Below are 20,651 nucleotides of genomic sequence, written 5' to 3' on the forward strand. Positions count from 1 at the left end.
TGAGAGTCCCTGACTTCTTCAGTAACCTGCCTCCACTCTGCCTATTCGCCCACACCACCTGTGTCTGAGCCACTCTGTGCCCCAGCCTCTTCCTCTTCACTAAATCCTGTTGCCTCTTCAGGTTATGGCACTTCCTCCCAAACTGCTCCCTCTTCTCCCTCTGACCACTGATCTTCCCACCTCACACCCCTGGCTCTGAGCCTTCTTCCCCTGCCTCCCACCACTCCTCTGCATCCAGCCAGCCCACCATGGGCATCACCAGGATTTTTGTTAAGTTGGGCAGTCAAAGTTGTTGAGCTTTTTTCTTTCCTTTTAAGGAAATGGGATATGCAATCCATGACACCAGGTCTCTGCCCATTGACTACTTGTTTTCTTTGTTTTGTTTAATGCCCTCTTGTGTGGTTGAACAGAGGATGCTTGCCACTTCCCTCCCCCCCCCCCTGACTTGTGCCGGAGAAATTAACAGAAACCACCAGCAGCAGTCTTTTGTGACACCGGCTGGCTTGGAGTATTGAGGTCACAGAGCTGAGCAAAGCCCAGCAGCTTGGTAATCATCCTGAAAGGCAGACCTTGCCTCCTAAGAGGATCAAGTCGACTGGAAAGTGGTTCTGAATGACACTTCTGATGAGTTTCAGCATAGCCATGAATCACAAATTCTAGAGGGGATAAAATGATCGCAGGCAACTAGCTAGAACCCATTGGTGGTTATAGTCCTTTTACATGGCTAAAGGCTGTGGCACAGTACTGCATGCAATGAAGTCACAAAGTCTCACCTTGTCATTTGCAGGGGATGAGCCTTGGTCCTTCCATTGCAAGGGAAGTTGTTCAGTGATCAGAGTAAAAGCCTTGCACACAGGAAGCCCTGAATTCAATCTCCAGGTAGTGCTAGGAAAACTCCCTGAATGAAACCCTGGAGAACATTGCTAGATAAATAATTAGTCTGCCTTGGCAGCTTCCGATGCTCCTAAGAGTTTGCTCCTGCGACATCTGCTAATTTATATACATATGCCTTCCTATAGTATGTGAACCCAAAAGTAGTTCACAATGGATGAAAAGGAGCCACAAAATCACCATGGTAGCAGTTTCAGTAAATCATAGTAGCCAAAACACAATAGAAGAGACTATATTTAAAAGTGTGATGAAATAGGATTGTATTGGACTGCAGTGTGGTGAAGGAGCCAAGTGAAGAAGAAACTGCCACACTGGAGTGTCACAGCAGAGAAGGCTCTGTTGTCCCTCATCCCTCAGGCGGTAACTCAGGTCTGTAGCCTGCAGAGAGTCCAAATAGGCCTGCAAGGTTGCATTTGGCCTGTGGTCCTGAGGTTCCCCACCCTGGTGTAGAAGTATAAGAAACTGCCAGCCCTTAAGATCCTCATGACGATCCCTGCTCCATGTCCTACAAGCAAGCCCACCCACCTACACCCACTGTCCCCACTGAAGCCATGTGGCTGCAGCAACTTCTAACAAGAACTTGCAGAGCTCTCGCAATATCTCACTGGAAGCAACCACAACCATGCAACCTCAGTACCAGCAGCAGGACGCAGGGTTCCTTTGGGGGCAGGATTCCACTACTTGACGTGGCTGCTACAGTCTGCCTCATTGGTGAGCTGGCCCTGCTGCTTGTGTATTTTTTGTGGTGGTTGTTGTTGAATACTGCCCATTGCTTGATAGAAGATCTGGGTTGATGCTTGCCTGGCACAGCAAAAGTAGGGGGTAGGGATTGTTGCCAAATACCTGGTGCATCACAAGTCAGTCTATTATGGTGCTAACAGACAAGGAATGTCTGGAGTGAGGAGTTTGTTGTTGTTTAGTCGTGTCTGACTCTTCATGACCCCATGGACCAGAGCACGCCAGGCACTTCTGTCTTCCACTGCCTCCCGCAGTTTGGTCAGACTCATGTTTGTAGCTTCGAAGACACTATCCAACCATCTCGTCCTCTGTCGTCCCCTTCTCCTTGTGCCCTCCATCTTTCCCAACATCAGGGTCTTTTCCAGGGAGTCTTCTCTTCTCATGAGGTGGCCAAAGTCTTGGAGCCTCAGCTTCACGATCTGTCCTTCCAGTGAGCACTCAGGGCTGATTTCCTTAAGAATGGATCGGTTTGTTCTTCTTGCAGTCCATGGGACTCTCAAGAGTCTCCTCCAGCACCATAATTCAAAAGCATCAATTCTTCGGCAATCTGCCTTCTTTATGGTCCAGCTCTCACTTCCATACATCACTACTGGGAAAACCATAGCTTTTAGTATACAGACCTTTGTTGGCAAGGTGATGTCTCTACTTTTTAAGATGCTGTCTAGGTTTGTCATTGCTTTCCTCCCAAGAAGCAGGCGTCTCTTAATTTCGTGGCTGCTGTCACCATCTGCAGTGATCATGGAGCCCAAGAAAGTAAAAACTCTCACTGCCTCCATTTCTTCTCCTTCTATTTGCCAGGAGGTGATGGGACCAGTGGTCATGATCTTCGTTTTTTTGATGTTGAGCTTCAGACCATATTTTGCGCTCTCCTCTTTCACCCTCAATAAAAGGTTATTTAATTCCTCCTCACTTTCTGCCATCAAGGTTGTGTCATCTGCATATCTGAGGTTGTTGATATTTCTTCCGGCAATCTTAATTCCGGCTTCGGATTCATCCAGCCCAGCCTTTCGCATGATGAATTCTGCATGTAAGTTAAATAAGCAGGGAGACAATATACAGAAACCTGCAAAAGAAATGGAGTGGCCCTCATAGTCAACAAAAGGAGTGAGGAGTTATCTATTGTCAAAAGTACACTTACAAGTTAGGGAATGACAAGTCCATCAGTAGCATGCGTGTCAGTTACTTCTAGGTGTGCACCCAGTGAGGCAGTTTCTACAACAGAGGCCCCGCCCCTGTTGTCAGCTTATGTATCTCCCCCCTGCCCCCCCAAAAAAAGTTTCATGCAAGTTTTTGCTCCTCCCGCTTCAATCCTCTTCTGGTCCTGGGGGAGAGTGGAACAGGAGAGGTGGGAGCGGGAGGAATAGGTGTGGCAGCTGGACCTTTCTCTCTCTCCCTTCTGCACCTGTTCTTCACCTGCCAATCCTGCAACTTCTCCTGCCTCTGACTCTCATCTCTTAGCTGTAACAGATCCCCTCAGTTCACCGATCTTTTCTTCCAAGTCAGCCTCCAACCCCCACTTCTCCTGGTGCACACTTATCAAAATCCAGCCATAGCTCCTCAATGTTGCTTGATCCCTGCCTTGCAGACCTATTCCCACCTAGGAAGGCAAACCCCTGACTGACTCCAGCTGCAAAAGCTGAGGCTGCTGAACTATGACTGGGGAGGGGGGGCTTGGTATTGATCACAGCGGCATTCTCAAGGAGGGAGAGGGAGAGAGGGGCAGGAATGGGTGCTGTGGTGGCAGGACTAATCCAAAGTAAGGTACACAAGATACTGAAGGGGCTTCAGAGATTGCACCGAGCACAGCCAAGTTTAGAAAGATCAGGTGGTGGGAAAGTCCTTTGTTTGAGATGATGGAAAATTGCTGCCAGTCAGATGAGATACTACTAGCCTTGATCATCCCCCACATCTGTAATATTTGGACATAATATTCCTGAATTGACTTCCAGGGTTGCTGCAAGGAGCATAATGCACACAAAATGTATTAAACACTTGAAAGTACAATACAAATATTAAGTACTATCTAACCTGGTATAGGGAAAATTCCTGTGATGTGATCCACCAGTTGTTAAAATATTGACACAGGGGCATATGGGGTGTTAGGGAAGGAGGAGTAGCTCTGCTGGGGGACACAGTGTGCTCCTTCCCGGGTAGCTTGGTCCCCACCCTGCACTCGGCTCTCACCTGTGGCTCCTAGAAACTGTCAGCATGCGACAGCGGCCATACCCAGGTAATAATTAGGGATGTGTGCGAAGAAGCTACATTAAAAGGCTTCAGGAAGGACCACAAACCAGCAAGCATCTCTCCCTTACCACACCTCTGCCTCTTCCGATTACTCTCTGTCTCCATGCCTACAGCCTCACATTCACCAAACATGGTTAGACACTGACCACCAGTGGCGAAGAAGAGAATATCATTGGCATGTAACCCCATAGTCGCCTTTGACTGCACTTGACCATCCAGGGGGTCCTTTACCTTTTTTTACCCTTTTTACAGAGCTGATTCACTGTGGAGCAGCCAGTGTTAGGAGCATCCTATCTGGTGAAGTTAGAATTTCAGCAACAGTACAGTTCCACATGAGTATTTTATTTTATTTTATTATTATCCCTAGATATTACCAAACAAACCTGGCATGGATAATTCTTTCCATTTCTGCAATGCATTTCTGAGCATGCTGGCCCTCAAATAAGAGTTCAATGGACAAATATGTGTGCTTAGGATTGGTGTAAACCGCTGGACTTACTCAGTAAACATGCATACAATTGGACTTTATCCTTTATGCAAGTACTGTATTATCACCATGAAGGTAGTTCCAACAAATTGGAAGTTTCCCTTTATCTCTACCTTGGTCTTCCATCTGTGAAAATAGGGTCATGATACTCCAAGGAAGAGAAAATATAGATGAAAATATAGATGAACACTTTAAGTTCTGTATATACGGTAATTGCTGATTTATATGAGCATCTTCTCCTTTTTACTATCATGGTGATTGTTTACTCTCAAAGGTAATAAATGTGTTTCATAAAATCAACCTGAATTCCTAGGTATCTAAATAAATGCCAGAATGCATCCTAAAGCAAAAAACGGTTACTTAAAATAAATTGCAGCATATTTGTTAGTGAGTAAAAGCACAAAAACAAAGGCCCATTGTATGTCCACTTGGGAATTCAGGTTTCACATAAGCTGCTTTTTGTATACATCTCTCTCCTGATCTGCTAAGGGTGCGAAAGTGCCGGAGCCCATCTGCAGTGCTGTCGACCTTTACAATTTCAAATACTGTGTACAAAACATACACTGCAAACACCCACACCCACACGCACATACAAGTAGCACTTTCTCGTGATGTGAGTTGCAAACTGCAGCCTGAAATCTATTTTTTGCTGTTGTTGACGCCCGATCTCGTTACTCCCGCACAACAACATCAGCCCCTTTATTTGCAATTATTACAGAAGCTGCACGTGACGGGACAGTGGGCGGCGGGATGTGCCTTATAACTCAGCATTTTCTCTCTGTGGTTTGTTTGGTTTAATTGTTTGGTTGACTTTCTTTCAAAACACCGCTGTTGGTTCTTATTATGACCGTGCTGTTTAGGCGTAGCGTGTCAGCCATGCTCGGGAGAACCACTCAAATTAGAAATAGCGCGACTTACTCAGGCTTGCTCTGAGTAGAATTTAGCTCAGGAGTGAGCAAACTTTTTCAGCAGGGGGCCGATCCACCATCCCTCAGACCATGTGGGGGGCCAGACTATATTTTGAAGGGAAAAAAATGTACATATGCATGCTTCTACTTCTCAGAGGTCCAATATTGCTCTATTTGAAGTCCTTGTTTTGCTGATTTCATTTAATATTCTAATTTTCAGAGATTGTTAATTTGGGGTTTTCATCAGCTGTACGCCATGATCATCACAATTATAACAAATAAAGGCTTGACATATCTCGCTTTGCATGTCATGAGTCTATCTCATATGTTAGTTTCACCTTTTAAGTTGAATTACTGAAATAAATGAACTTTTCCACGATATTCTAATTTTTCGAGTTTCACCTGTATACACGCATTATGGCTCTGGGAATGTCATGGGATAGCCTTGGTGAAACTGCCAGAGCTAACAGCCTTCTGCCTCGCATAGGGAGTGGGTTGGCAGTTCTGGGGCTTCCTGACTTTGCCTCATTTTACCTTTGCATGCGGACCCCTGGAACTGAACCCTCATGTAAGTGGCAGGCCCTCTGTATGTGCATACCTGTGTGGGTTGACAAAGTCTTGTGGCCTCTCATATATATATGTACATATTCTGCATGTATGTACACGCTTGTGGGCTTCTGGTGGACATCTGGTTAGCCACTGAGAGAACAGAATGCTGGCCTAGATGGGCCTTTGGCCTGATCCAGCAAATTTCTTTAGACACATACACACACGGAAGTGAATGCAGGTATGAATACAGGTATTCAGACTCGGATAACTCTTGCCACCCACCCATCAAGGTTGTCCCTGAGTGAACCCTTATGCATCTCATTCCCCCAGAAGAGGACTTTGGTAATATGATGCCCTGAGTAAGGACAAAATCTGTTAATTATTTCTTATTTTCAGAATAATTCATTTTGGCGCAGTTGCTTTTAAAATGGATATTCTCAATACTGTATTATCATAATTTTGCATCCCTTGGTGCCCTGTGAGGGGGGCACTCCCTTAAATCCGGTGCTGGATACATTCTTAATAAACTTTTTGGTTTTTAATATTCCGAAGACTGTTGTTTCTGTTGCAATAAGCACAGCTAACCTTCTGGAAATTCACAAAACAACTCTGAAGGACAGGTGTTCTGGCCTTGGTAAGCCACTTAGATAGTGTGATTAAACACACACACTCACAGGAACTGAGAGAAAGAGAGAGTGCACATACATACACACCTTGTCTCTTTTTGTCTACAACTCATATGTAGATCTTGATGAGCTTTAATCTCTCATGCTATTATTTTTTCAAAGATTATAATTGTTTTTAACTGGGGTTTTTGTGTGTGTATACTTTTTAGTATCTCTTGCAAACCACTTGGTTTTACTACATTCAAGTGATATACAGATTTTATTAAATAAAATAAATGAGAGGTTAGGTGTATTTAATATGCCTATAATATTTCTTTTGCCTAACCTAAGAGGAAAAGGTCCCTGCCCCTGGCGCTTCCAGTGTAAAATACAGGTAAGCAGTAACAACTAAGAGTTACAGGTGCGTTTTTGTTGCTTTATCATTTAAAACAAAACCGATCTCTGTGTCTTACTATTTTTGTAGCGCTTCCCCTTCCCCTTTATAAGCCCCTCAAAAAAGCTTTTAACAACGTGGAAGAGGAGATAGGGCGGGCTTGGTACAGGGCTTAATGAATGGGCTAGTTTTATTGTAATTATTTGTACGTTGTAATCAGCTTTTATATCCTTATATAGTGTCTTAATTCTATTAAGAACCGTTAGCAGTTCTTTTTTTTAATCAGTAAGGCGCCTGGAGTCCCGTCAGGCGGACTTTAATAAACAAAGACACTCTTAACAGCAACAGTGAGGAAGAGAAGAGGATGACAGCCTGTAAACAATCACGAGCAGCCCAACGTCACCCTCCCTTGCTGGTTGCCGGAGAAGCGGCTGAGGCTGTGAACCACAAAGACGGTGGCGGGGCGGGGTCGGCGTCGTGATTGGCTGCCGCCGTGAGGCCACGCCCAGCGACTCCTCCTCTCTCCCCCGCCCCGTTCTACTCAGGTGACTGGCATCGAGGTCGCCGTCGCCACCTGCGCCTGCCCGCTCGTTTCTTCCGGCTCCGAGGAAGCCGCTTCCCCGCCGCCGGCATGGAGACCCAGAGCTCAGCCGCCGGTCGCCTCCCGCGCGCTTTCTTCTGCGCCCTCGTCCTCTTCTTGCTCGAAGGATCAGGTGAGCGCCGGCTCTGGGAGGAAAGCGGGGCTGAAACGGCTGCGGGGGGGGGAGGGGCAGTGGGATTGGATAGACAACCCGCCCCATTAAGAAAAAAGAGCTGGAAGGGACCCCCAAGGGTCATCTAGTCCAACCCCCTTGCAATATTCCGGAATCCCGCCCACAGATGCCCCTGGGTGGTTTCGAACCACCAGCTTTCTGGTGTTTACACCCAGACGCTCACACACACTGCACCGCAGAGAACCCAGACTGAAGATGGGAAGGTGCCTGTTGGGCTTCTGTGTGAGTTGCCAGACCGCTCTGTGTCCGTTGCCACTGTGTTGATATAATAATAATAATAATAATAATAATAATAATAATAATAATAATAATAATATAATATAATATTACTGTGTTGATAGAAGTAGCATCCAGGTTTTTTGAGCTGCTGGAGAACAGAAGCTCTTGAAATGACTTGTGAGCCTCAAGCTGGGAGGGTGCCTGTTGGCCCCCTTCATGAATCTTAATCACGGAATTGTAGAGTTGGAAGGGGCCACGAGGGTCATCTAGTCCAACCCCTTTCAGTGCAGAAAGCAATGAATTACAGTAATCATAGAATTGTAGAGTTGGGAGGGACCATGAAAGTAATCTAGTGCAATCTCCTGCAGTGCTAGAATCCTTTGCCCAACGTGGGGCTTGAACCTCAGGTGGAATCTACACACATATTAAAAAAACTTTGTGAAGATGCTTTTTAAAATAATAATAATAAACATTTTAAAAAATACATTGAATTTTGCATAGCTTGCTGTTGACATGTAGTATCACATTTGTATATTGCACTTTCAACACATTTTATTTGCAGCTGCGTAGATGAGTTAAGATCTTCATGCTGTATCTCCTGGGCTATCTCAGCTGTCCAGCCTTCCTCTCTGCAACTAGTGCATCCTGGATATTCAGCTGCTGAATTTAGCAGATCAAGAAGAATGGGCTGTCTTCAGGGGAGGCTCACCTGTTACACCCCTGCTTGAGTGGGTGTTCCAGGCACACTTGCTTCCCCCAGTGGTTCATTATTGGGGATGTGGGGTTTGGTCTATCCATGCACTATATTGAACAGGAATGGACCACTACTGTTAGTGATGCTGAGGTACACATCAACACTGGCTACTCCAGGGAAGGAGATGGCCTGTGTTGTACAGTATGTCTCTGCATTATCTGGCAGGACTTGTTAGGCTCCCAGGAGAACTCTGCTGTTGTGTGCCTCTACCTTGAGGGCAGCTGAGTGATTTAGTTGTCAGTTGCCTTCTTCCATCTCTCTGTTGTGAGGGTATTCAGTCATTTGATTTGTGTGGGTGCTCATCAAAATCAATTGTTGCATCCTCTGCCTAAGTTGAGACTTGCCTCTTTCCTGTGGGAGATGTGCTCAGCACAGTGGGGTGTGCAGAAATGCAGGAAATTGGGTAACTGCTGCTCTTCCCTGCTAAAAGTGAACTTCAGTCAAAAAGTTGGGGTGTATTCAGGATTGGGAGGGGCCGTAGCATGGGGCAGAGGAATATCTGAAAAGTAAAGGTCAGGTAAGGAGCCATTTTGGAAATAGGTTGACATATTATATTTTCCTAGCCCTTTGAAAATTCTAACCTACATCACAGGTAAGTAAGGCTCCAGAGGTGCTCCAGTTAATTAAAAAATAGAAACCTTTGAATTATAACTTCTAAAGCATACTCTTAAAAGCACTGAAGAAAAACTAAAGATAAGCATTTCTTTTCTTTTCAAATAATGACAGGGCAGCAAAGCTAACTTTGAAATGTTAAGATTGTAGTCCTAAGCATTCTTGCCCCCAAGAAGTAAGCCTTGCTGAATTTGGAACCTGCTCTCCAGTAAACATGATTAAATGTTACTCAGGAGGTGAATGACTGAACTGTCCATAACTTGCCCAGTTAAAAGCATGATTACCTGGATTTTGAGATGGTCCCATAAAGTGCCCCTCTCAAATGGTAAACCAAAAAGTGGGGGTTTTGCACTTTACTACCTTAATGAGAGTGCAGAAAACAATGTTTTGTTATATATGCAGATGTTCTTTAAACACTTGGCATGGCACTAAGGCATTGCTGTCTGCTAAGAGCAGGACATAGTCTTCAGGGGGTCATAGCTTGGTGGTTAGAGCATCTGCAATGTATGCACAGAGATTCCTCACAAATCCAGTTTAAAGGCTCTTGAGAAAGAATCTGAAGAGCGCAGCGCGCCTTTCCCGCTGTCCCCCGACTTGGTTAGAAGGCTGGCGGGGGTGAGAAGCCTGCTCCTTCCCCTCGCCAGCCCCGTAAACTCGGGGGACAGCGGGAAAGGCGCAGCACACCTTTCCCGCTGTCCCTCGACTTGGGCTTCCCCCTCCCCCAGCCCCACATGCTCCCAGAGCGATGCCAAAGCTGCAGGCAGCTACGGCATCGCTCTGGGTCCCGTTCTGGGGGCTGGCGTTGGGGGAAGCTCGGGCTTCCCCCGCCCCAGTCCCGCGCCTGGGGGAAAAAAAATTTTTCCCCTTTATCCCCCCCCCCCAATCTAGGTGCGTCCTATGGGCCGGTGCATCCTATAGGGCAAAAAATACGGTATTTCATAACACTAACCTACACTTCCTGTTCTGTAAGAATTACCAAGAATGTATGGTGTGCCTTGGCTGGGATTAAATAGGGAATGTGTTTTTATTTAAAGTTGATGGGCATGTTATCTTGCCTTATAATAATGGGTTTAGCAGGTAATATTATTTTGCAAGCTTAATGTAGTTAATAAGACTTCTCAGTCTGCCCTGTACTTGGCAAGAAAACAGAATGAATACTTCTAAGTTTACTTAAATGGTGAACCCTAATGTGTTGCCTTTTGGGATAGGTGATTGGAATAGGTGAGTGGACCTAGGTCTTTGCATTGGGTTTCCAACAAAATCCCCTTGTATCTATGGCTCTTACCCTACACTCATCCACTCTTTGGGTACTTGAGCTACTTTCTCCCAAGAAGGCTTCTTTAACCCCTTCTCCTACTCATTCTCCTGGAGTAAAGGACCATCTACTCACTGCTGTATACAAGCAAGCACTGAGGTTAACAGCTGAGAGTGCTCTAAAGCTCTTTGGAAGCCTCTTTTGGGCAAGGTGGAAAAACACTTCATATTTCCCGCCCCTTAAATGACCACATCTCTCCTTGCTCCCCTTTCCTTCTAATTATATCTGCACATAATTAATGAATAAAGAATGGACAAATGAGAGGGACAAACGGACAAATGCAAACCGTAGAAACGGACAAATGCAAACCGCTTTGTAATGCTGCAAGTGTAAATGTAATGTATCCAGTGTTAGTCCTACACAGAGCAGACCCATTGAAAATGAACATGACTAATCTAGGTCCACTATTTCAGTCTGTCTGCTTTTGAAACCCAGTTTTCCCTTTCTGCTAGCACAAGAGACTCTGTGTCTCTAAAGAAGTGGCTCACACAAAATGCTACCCAAAAGCACTGAAGTCCCACAGAGGCATTTTGCAGTTGCACCAGTAAGATCAGTGATGGTGTTCCTCTGAAAGACAGCTTGCTTACCACTGCTAATGTCCCTCTGTCATGTGCTGCTGCAGAGGATTATTCAGGACCATTTTATTGTGTAAAAATGTAAGGCTGTCAAAGGAGCCTGAATGCAAAGTGTGAGTTTCTAGAGATGGTTATAACACATTGTCTAATGAGCAAACAATATTCTAGTTGTTTACCAGGCTTATGCTGTGGATGTAGAAGTGAAAGATGCATCTAATGAGACCTGCCTATTTGGAAAATGGATTATGAACTTCTCTATAACATATGAAACTGAACACAATGAATATGTAAGTATCTAACCTGTTATTGAAACTTTCAAAATCTAGGGTATGTGTGTGTAAACATATGTTCCCATATTAAGTATGTGCCATGAATAGTTCCTATTTGGGTATCTTAATTCTAAAATATATTAGCATTGCACTTTAATTCCTAATTAAGGTGCTATTTCAGCACAAGCAAGATATACCTACTAGTGTTAAAATATTTCTTGCTAAATTTAATATCCCACTCTTCTCTTAGGTGATGGTGACTGACCCAAAGTTATATAGTGAGCTTTATAACTTGTCATAGGGTTTCAGCCTGGTTCTCTCCAGTCTCAGTACCATAGCTGTCAACTTTTCCCTTTTCTTGCGAGGAATCCTATTCGGAGTAAGGGAATTTCCCTTAAAAAAAGGGAAACGTTGACAGCTATGCTCAGTACAGCAGACCTGGGTTCTACAGTCCTGATAGTAGTGTTTGTTGCAGCTTTAGGGTTTGATTGGAGCTTGACCAACTTTCAATGTCTCCCCCCATTTACTTCTACCTTCCACAGGCACCTGCATCAAGCATTCAGGCCCCACCCCCCTATACATACACTTTCTCATAGGCAAGCAAACAAATGCATACATGCAGCCTGGTAATTTTAGCTTTCCCCACTCCAACACTGGGGTGGAGGTGACAAGAGACATCCCTGTTTAGACAAGATCTTTAAAGAGAGAGAGGGATTGTATCTCCCCATCTAGCACTAAGCATCATAGCGCCAAATTCCGAGATAAGCCCCTATACTTGCTCATGAATTGTAAAAGGCAGCATTTCTACCTACCCCAGTGCTGGGGTGGGGAAAATGCTGCCATTTAGTCTCAGAAGAGCAGGCAGAGAGCTTATATAAGAGACATGAGAGATTGCTTTAGTTGTTCTACACTAATGCTGGGTAATTGGCAGATAGGTGTGGTTTCCCTCCCCAAATGCCCTACAGGCCAAATGCGAGGAATCTGGTGGGCCTAGGTAGGTCCACTCACTGGCCAGAGGTTCCCCACAACTGCACAGCACCATTCTTAGCAACACCCTGGAGGAAGAATCCCTTTAAAATTGGCTTAAAACCAGTGCAGTAAATGGGTTGCATTTAAATGGATGTACCAAATCTAACAAAAGGGATTATATTGGATATAGGTAGGAGAACTTGAATTCTCTTCCAAAACTCAAGTACAGTACAGTCATACCTTGGAAGTCGAATGGAATCCGTTCCAGTTGTCCATTCGACTTCCACAACGTTCGGAAACCAAAGCATGGCTTCTGATTGGCTGCAGGAGTAGCCAATCAGAAGCCCTGTAGGATGTTCCGGGTTTGCGACATTCGGGAGCCAAAATGTTCAGGAACTAAGCTGTTCAAAAACAAGGTACGACTGTATGTAGATGGCGCTTTCTAGAAAAAAGACAAAAGTCCTCCTGCTGATACTGGGAGTACTGGTCAGTGACTGCTGTCTGTTTTCTTCAAAATGTTTCAGAAAAACACAGTTCTTACGTTCCCTGAACATGTAAGGTATGATGGAAGCAGTTGTGACAACGAAATATCTGGCCCTGTGCTAGCAATAGAGTTTGGAGAAGGTCATTCTTGGAATATCAGCTTCACGAAAACAAACGACACCTATCAAGGGATCATCTCCTTCACCTACAACACCAATGATACAGCACTGTTTCCAGATGCTAAAATGAAAGGTAAGGTGGCATTCCAAGTTACCCTGCAATAGTTGTTGCAGCTCTTAACAGGGTGAACTCCTCACTTTAGAAAGAAATGCCTTTTTTAAAATTCAGAGGCTGAATAATCCAAGTTTACAGCAAAATCGATTCATTACTTGAAAAATTTGCACAACTTTATATTTGTGAAAGTTCCATGGATGAGGATATTACATAGTAAGTGTTATATTGCGAAGCTTTGTAGAATTCCAACCTATAATTGCTGCTCCTTTCCACCATGTGGCCCAGAAGTCCCAGTGGTGGCATCTGGGCAAGGGCAGAGATTTTCTATAATAAAAAAAGTATCAAAAGTGGCACTCTGTTTCCATGATCTTAGTCCTAAGCCCACTGCTGTTCTTGCTCCCCTCCAACAATTGCCACCTCCCTGCAACTCTAGCTAGGATGGTCTTACTGCCTTGACCTCTCTGTTTTAAAGAAGTGTGATGATATTATTATTATTATTATTATTATTATTGATAATAATAATAAATTTATACCCCACCCATCTGGCTTGGCCTTCCCAGCCATTCTGGGCGGCTTCCAACAAAATATTAAAATACAATAGTGCGTCAAACATTAAAAGCTTTCCTAAATAGGGCTGCCTTCAGATGTCTTCTAAAAGTCTGGTAGTTGTTGTTCTCTTTGACATCAGGTGGGAGGGTGCTCCACAGGGTGGGCGCCACTACTGAGAAGGCCCTGTGCCTGGTTCCCTGTAACTTGACTTTTCACAGCGAGGGAACCACCAGAAGGCCATCAGAGCTGGACCTCAGTGTCCGGGCAGAACGATGGGCGTGGAGACGCTCCTTCAGGTATACTGGGTCGAGGCCGTTTATAAGCCTTTTAAATGCCTTCTAGTAAGACAAATTTGGGATTTGGTACATGATAAAATGTATTTTTGTAATAAGATAGTCAGAAGAGCCTGCTGGAGCTGGTCATCAGCGCATCCCGTTGGCCCATCTAATCCAGTTCTCACCATAGCCAAACAGTTCCCTGTGGCAAACCAGCAAGCAGAGTTTGAGCATAAGACCACTCTTCCCCTCCTGTGGCTTCCAGCAACTGGAAACTTGATAGTTCAAACCATTATTGTCTTGAGCTAGGCTGTAGCCTACCATGGCTTATGCCATATTGGTTAGCCTTCAATTTAACCACAGAGCTTTTTGTAGCCAAAATTACAACTATGTACTTGAGACGCACAAAGACCTGCTTGCTTGGCTTTAATGTTCATAATATCAGTTGTCTTAAAAGCATCTGTTCTTTTTCTTTTTAATAGGACTAATTACCACCTCTACAAACTATCCTTTGCATCCAGTTAATCTAGACACAGTTTTCATTTGTCAAAATGTGGACTTCGTTGAATCTGGCAGTGTTATACAGAACTTCCAGAATGTCGTTCTCGAGGCTTTTCTTCCATCTGGCAACCTAAGTGACCAAAGTTAGTAGTTCATAGTCTTGTGCAAACATTTATTTCCCTCTACCCTAGGGGTTGGGAAACCTGTGGCCCTCCCGATGTTGTTGCACCACCCTCCCATCAGCTTCAGCCTTCATGGCCAGTGGTTGCAATCATGGGAGTTGTAGTCTGACAGTGTTTGAAAGACTCCTTTTCTAGCAGTTTTACAAAGCTTCTGATGAACTTTGCCAGTTTATCTAGTCAGCATATGTATTTGATTAGCTGCAGGTTCCCTATCTGAGTTTAGAGATCTGACGTGGGGACTGCTAAGGTTTTTTTGAGGCTTGTTGCTTCTTCTAGGAATGCATTTTTATTTTCATTTACTTTTTACTTCCAGAAAATAGGTTCTGTTGCTGTGGTTCCAGAGTGTTAATCTTTGGCAGTCCTCTAGTTTAAAAAGTTGCTAGTTGCTAGTTTACTGGTTGTCTCCTGTTTTGTGTGCACAAGCTATAGGAACATAGGTAGCTGCCTTAAACAGAGGAAGACCGTTGGGTCCATCAGCTCACTATTGTCTACACTGGCAGGCAGCAGCTCTCTGTAATTTCAGGCAGCATCCTCTTCCAGCTGTACCAGGAGATGCTGGAGATTGAACCCAAGAACCTTCTGCATGCAAGGCAGGTGTTCTGCCACTGAGTTCTGGCCCTTTGATAGTCTTCATAGTTTGATAGTATCTTCATAGCTGGAAATAGGTGAACAGTTTGATGTTCTTCAGGGTCTGTGAATTTAGTTCTGTGCTGCTAGGGTATATATTTCTATTTTTCAGAGACCGTGTGCGATAAAGATGCTGTAGTCACCCCTGAGCCTGCTGTTCCTGATACCAGCTCCACTGATACCACCTCCATCACCAATAGCACCTTCATCATCAATACCACCTCCATCACCAATACCAATATCAATATCAATACCAATACCAATACCAATACCACCTCCATCACCAACAACACCACAGAGGAGGCTAACACAACAATTTTATCATCACGTTCCATCAGCCAACCAGATGAGATACCTGCTACAGGAACCTACTCTGTTAAAAATGACACCGAGATCTGTCTTCTGGCAACCATGGGGCTGCAGCTGAACATGACAAAGGTCATTATTTTAGTCAATGTTTTATGTATTGGGCACATAAGCTCTGGTTTCAGGGCATCTAACAAAGTTAAATATAAATCGCTAACAAATGCATTTATTTATTTATTCATTTTTTAAAAATCCATTAGCAGCCGATAAAGTAGCAAAAAGACAGATTAAAGCCATAGAAAATGCAACAACTTGTAAGGTGTTGCATAAATCAAAAGGTGGGTGATCCTCTCCCCGCCCCACACCTTTAGCTCTGCAACTGCTGGCTTGTATAGTTGTATGCTTGGTGAAAGGGATGCAGTTTGTGGTGTGTATTTAGCAGGTGAAAGTGCCTTGGAATAGGACCTCCCAAAACCTTTGAAGATGGCATTCTGTTCTGCAAATTGTAAGTGCACAGCTCACCCACAGAGGGAGCCCAAGGGCATAAGGCTGACAAGCTGGTGCTTGTTAAGGTACCGGTTTAGATCAGTTACTCTGATCTAAGGGGAAGGGGAAATAAGCATCCTTTTGGAATCTAGCAGTGCTGATCTGCTTGGATAGTCAGGCTAGTTCTACAACAGAGTATAGAAGGTATTCAGTGTATGTGAACGAGCATTTGACATTCTTTATGGGCATGGGGAAGCTTGTGAAAGAAGTGTTGTGAGCTGCTTAATTTTCGGTTTGCTCTGGGTTTTCATTTCTTTATTAAATTAATTTATTGAATTTATATCGCACTGCTCTTCCCAAAGACTCTTATGAACATTAATCCAAACACAACTACAGCTAGTGGGCGTTGCGGCAATAGATCTTCGGTCCTCACCCTGACAGATACCGACGTCGTGGTTGTCTTAACTTTTGCTGTCGTAAGTAAATTATTCTGTGTGCATATATGTGGGAAATGAATTCAGCTTCATTGCAGGTTCTTGGAAACTCATTTCTCCATTCAGATTGCATCACCCTTTTACTGTTACGATGGAATTAGTCGCTCTCGCAAGAGCAGCGTAACAACTCTGTTATTGTATTGGTAGGGGGTGCATGAGTGTTAAGAGCCCTGTTTGTGCCTCTTGTGAAAGTGCAGGAGGATAACCAGAAATCAAACTTTTATTTTTTAAAAACTCCTGCTGCATGTTGACAAAGTCGCAGCAGCATTGCTGGGCACGGTTGACATAGAAAGCTGCCTTATGCTGAGTTAGACCATTGCATCCATCTAGCTCAGCACTGTCAACACTGACTGGCAGCAGCTCTCCAGGGTTTCAAGCAGGGGCCTCTCCTAGCCCTACCTACAGGTACTGAGGATTGAACCTGGGACATTTTGCATGCAAGGCAGATGTTCCACCTCTGAGCTACAGCACACCCTTACATTGCAATTAAGTTTTACTTGCTATGTCACATGCCCTCGACTCCTAGTTTTTAAGGAAGAAGTTCAGCAGCTTGGTGATAAGTCATTGAAGAAAATTTCTTTTTCAAGATGACTAAGGAGGGAAGAAAGGGACGCGGGTGGCGCTGTGGGTTAAACCACAGAGCCTAGAACTTGCCGATCGGAAGGTCGGCAGTTTGAATCCCTGCAACAGGGTGAGCTCCCGTTCCTGCCAACCTAGCAGTTCGAAAGCACAAAGTGCAAGTAGATAAATAGGCGGGAAGGTGGGAAGGTAAACGGCGTTTCTGTGCGCTGCTCTGGTTCGCCAGAAGTGGCTTAGTCATGCTGGCCACATGACCTGGAAGCTGTACACCGGCTCCCTCAGCCAATAAAGCGAGATGAGCGCCGCAACCCCAGAGTCAGCCACGACTGGACCTAATGGTCAGGGGTCCCTTTATCCTTTACCTTTAAGGGGGGAAAGAAGCTTCTCTAGTGTCAAAACTGAGATTTATTAATGCTAGTGGTGGCTTATTGTTAAGTCGGGGCCCCTAAAACTTCTTAAATTCTGTCTGATGCTGAACTAGAAAGTTTTTGCAAAGGTATTTTTAGGTTGTATATGTAACTTGATGAATTGCTTGCTTAAACAGAAGAACACAAGCTTTGAAAGATTTTACCTGAAAGCGGTGGACGTCACTGTGACCAACCCTGTAAATGGTAAGATTCTAGCTGTAAGAAGTCAAGTCAGATCTTTTTATTTGGTCTCAATATTTAAACAACTTTTTAGTGTGCCAGCACCTTGGTTGTACTTAGCTGGCTGTATGCATACTAGGGCTAATGCAAAGTTAAGGCCACTCTGCTTTGAGTCAAAGGTATCCTTGTGTCAGAAACTGAAAGGTAGATTTCATGGGCCGTAAAATGCGGCGACTTGTTTGGGGTGGCTGTTTCCTCGTGTTACCGGAAAAATCCGAAGGCTCCCTTGGACAAAAACAAAGACACCAACCAGGATAATTTGGAGCAAAACAGCAGCCTGTAGGCTTGGCCTTTATTGAACTGTTGCAACAGGGTATTCCCCTCACTTGCAGGAGAGAGGAAAAGACAGAAAAATGGTGTGCAAGGCCTTATGAAAACTTTTGAAATTCCCATCCTGTAGGTCAAGCCCACCCCCCAGAAACATCATGCATACATTACAGAAAGGAGGGGTTGAGGGAGGAGTTGTGGTGGTAACCTGAGTGTCCTGTCACCTGGCTGGTTCCCTTCTCCCCATGAGTCATTTTCAGAAGACAAAAGGTGGTAGCAGTTTCCTGCCCCCTGAGGGAAGATCTGATCATTGTCCTTTGTTCCAGTCCATGCTGAATCCACTCCCATATGGAAGTTCTTTGTGATCTTGATTGTCTTCTGTCTAGGACCATCAGGGTTGGCATAGCAACTGGGCAGGGCTCCTGTGGATGTGCTGGGATGGTGAAGGGATTATGGCTGGCCTGTATCAAACCGTCCCCATTTTGTAGTCCTTCCTTCATGGAGTAAAATAAAAGTGGAACAGTGCAAATCCGATGTATGGTTGATTTTCTATGAATTTATAACAGAAGCTTAGCGTATGTAGTGTGTGAGCGTGAGTGCGTGTGAAGTTTGTACAAACTGAATGATTGGGGGGGGGGGTTCCTGCTACACTTGCCACCCAAGATGGCAGTGTCAACAAGAGATCACCTTGTGGCATCAAGGCACCATGAGAAAATGCCATACTGTCTTAAAAAAGCAAGTTGGTGCTCCCTCTGAAATTGTTCACAAAATTCAGACACCCACAAAATCAGCAAAGTTCTCCTCATTTTGCCACACACAAATGGAGTGGCAAATTTGAGCGTGGCATTTTACTACAGCCCTGATTTGAAAACTGCTTATCCTATAATAAATTCAGTTTAGATCTCCTCATTATGTACACATTTCATCACAGGTAAATTTTCCCAGTTAATAGACCCCTCGAACAAAATTGGTCTGCAGTAGTACTTTTAGAAATGGGAGCTTATAAACTGTTCCCCTGCAAGTCTTCACGCAAAACATCTTTTTCCTCCACAGGAACGCAGTTTGCTGCAAGTGACAATCTCACGTTCTGGGAGGCCTCCCTCGGAAGCTCATACATGTGTCGAAAAAAGGAGACTCTTGTAGTGACTCCTTCATGTAGCCTGCATGTCTTCAACTTAAGGATCCAGCCATTTCAAGTACAGAATGGCCAGTTCTCCATAGGTAAGAATGAATCCCCTCCCATCCCCTCCCCCAAAAAAGCAGCCTTCGGAAGCTTTTGAGTTTAAAGACCAAAGTTTTAGAAATGTATAAAACAGCAAAGAAAATTCACTGTTTACTTGAGCCCAACAAGTGAGCCAAGTTTAATTTTATATGACTTGTACATTGCTTTATGCTTAACTCTTAAAAATATTTACAATATATAGATAATACAATAAAATGCAATGAATAGTATCTTGGCTGGCTCTCAGGGAGCAAGTGGATACTGTGCAGTAGTTAAACTTACAGCTGTGCTAGAAATAATGGAAATGCAGGTTTTGTCAAAAGTACTATTGATGGGAGTGAGTATATCTAGACTAAATTGCTGCTGTTGAATTTGGGATCTGTAAGAGCTGGGGCAATTTGGGATCTGTAAGGGCTGCACCATTCCTATGGAGGGATATCCTGGCAGAGATCAACCTTGCAATTACATAGTAAGCCTGTTTTATTTCATCCGATAGCTTTTAGTTCTGAAATAACCTGGGATTGTATTTGTGTACTGTTAGTGCAGTTCTAAGGTTACACTTATTTTTTGTTTACTGAGAAGGAGGAATTATTTGAAGGATGGAGTGGATCTTAAAGAGCAAACCTGATTCAGACAAGTGCATGTCACGCTCTAACCATTGGCAGGTGACTCTCTCCAAAAGCAGAGGCTTTTTCTATGTGGCATTTGTTCATTTATTCATTCATTTATTTGAATCTGGCTTGATGGTTAGCTTTCAAAAAGCCTTTGAGCCCGGTAGTTACAGAATAATAAATTTTAGGCAGCAGACTTGCTTGTCACCTCTCTCCCCGCCCCCCCCAAAAAACACCAACTATATTGCAAGAGCAATAGTGATTAAAGATATAAATGTAAATTTGCCCCCCAACCCCCCCCCCCCCAGTATTTCAGGATTCAGATAACACTTCTTTAAGGCATGATGTATTCTGCAATTAGGAATAAACATCTTCTATTTACCACAAAAATTGATCTACTATAATATAGAAAAATAGATTCTTCCTTTATAGCATTCATAGTTTTTATAGCCATAATCAGGGTTACTCTTGACATGCTACCTGTGAGCTCACAAAAAAAATGAATTCTAAACTTGCTTCATTCTCCATACCCACAAAATCCTTTCTATAGACAAAATATTTTAATTTAATTTAATTAGATGAACCAGTGTCCCAGTACCTAAACTAGTGCTAGGAAATGAGGCCCTTTGGTGCAATCTTTTGGTATTTCCATAAGTCATCTAAGGTGAAAATTGTTGGCTTTAAAAAAGGGGATTAGACAAGTTAATGAAGGATAAGCCTGCCTGTGACTGCCAACCCTGATTCCTACATTCTCCCTCCACTCCCAGAAGCTGTATGCTTCTGAATACCAGTTGCTGTAAACAATAGGGTGTTATTGCACCCAGATACTTCCTGTGAGCTGCCCACGAGCATCTCCTAGTCACTGCGAGAACAGGATGCTGGACTG

The 20,651-nt window shown here is 44.1% G+C and overlaps 1 protein-coding gene across 3 annotated transcripts in view; it reads left to right on the forward strand.

The window, feature by feature from the left end:
- Positions 1-7,341: 7,341 nt before the first annotated feature.
- The window catches only part of LAMP2 (lysosomal associated membrane protein 2), a 28,009-nt gene continuing 14,699 nt past the window's right edge, over positions 7,342-20,651 (forward strand). For 2 of the 3 annotated variants that reach the window (XM_081897642.1, XM_081897640.1), the window contains exons 1-8: positions 7,342-7,529; positions 11,233-11,351; positions 12,827-13,037; positions 14,326-14,487; positions 15,266-15,591; positions 16,308-16,421; positions 17,563-17,629; positions 18,986-19,153. In XM_081897642.1, coding sequence (XP_081753768.1) covers positions 7,448-7,529; positions 11,233-11,351; positions 12,827-13,037; positions 14,326-14,487; positions 15,266-15,591; positions 16,308-16,421; positions 17,563-17,629; positions 18,986-19,153 — 1,249 coding nt within the window. In that variant the 5' untranslated portion in view covers positions 7,342-7,447. The remainder of the gene's footprint in view (positions 7,530-11,232; positions 11,352-12,826; positions 13,038-14,325; positions 14,488-15,265; positions 15,592-16,307; positions 16,422-17,562; positions 17,630-18,985; positions 19,154-20,651) is intronic. The other variant, XM_081897641.1, reaches the window with a different exon arrangement.

This window comes from Podarcis melisellensis (assembly GCF_964234715.1).
Source record: "Podarcis melisellensis genome assembly, chromosome: Z".
Classification (NCBI taxonomy): domain Eukaryota; kingdom Metazoa; phylum Chordata; class Lepidosauria; order Squamata; family Lacertidae; genus Podarcis; species Podarcis melisellensis.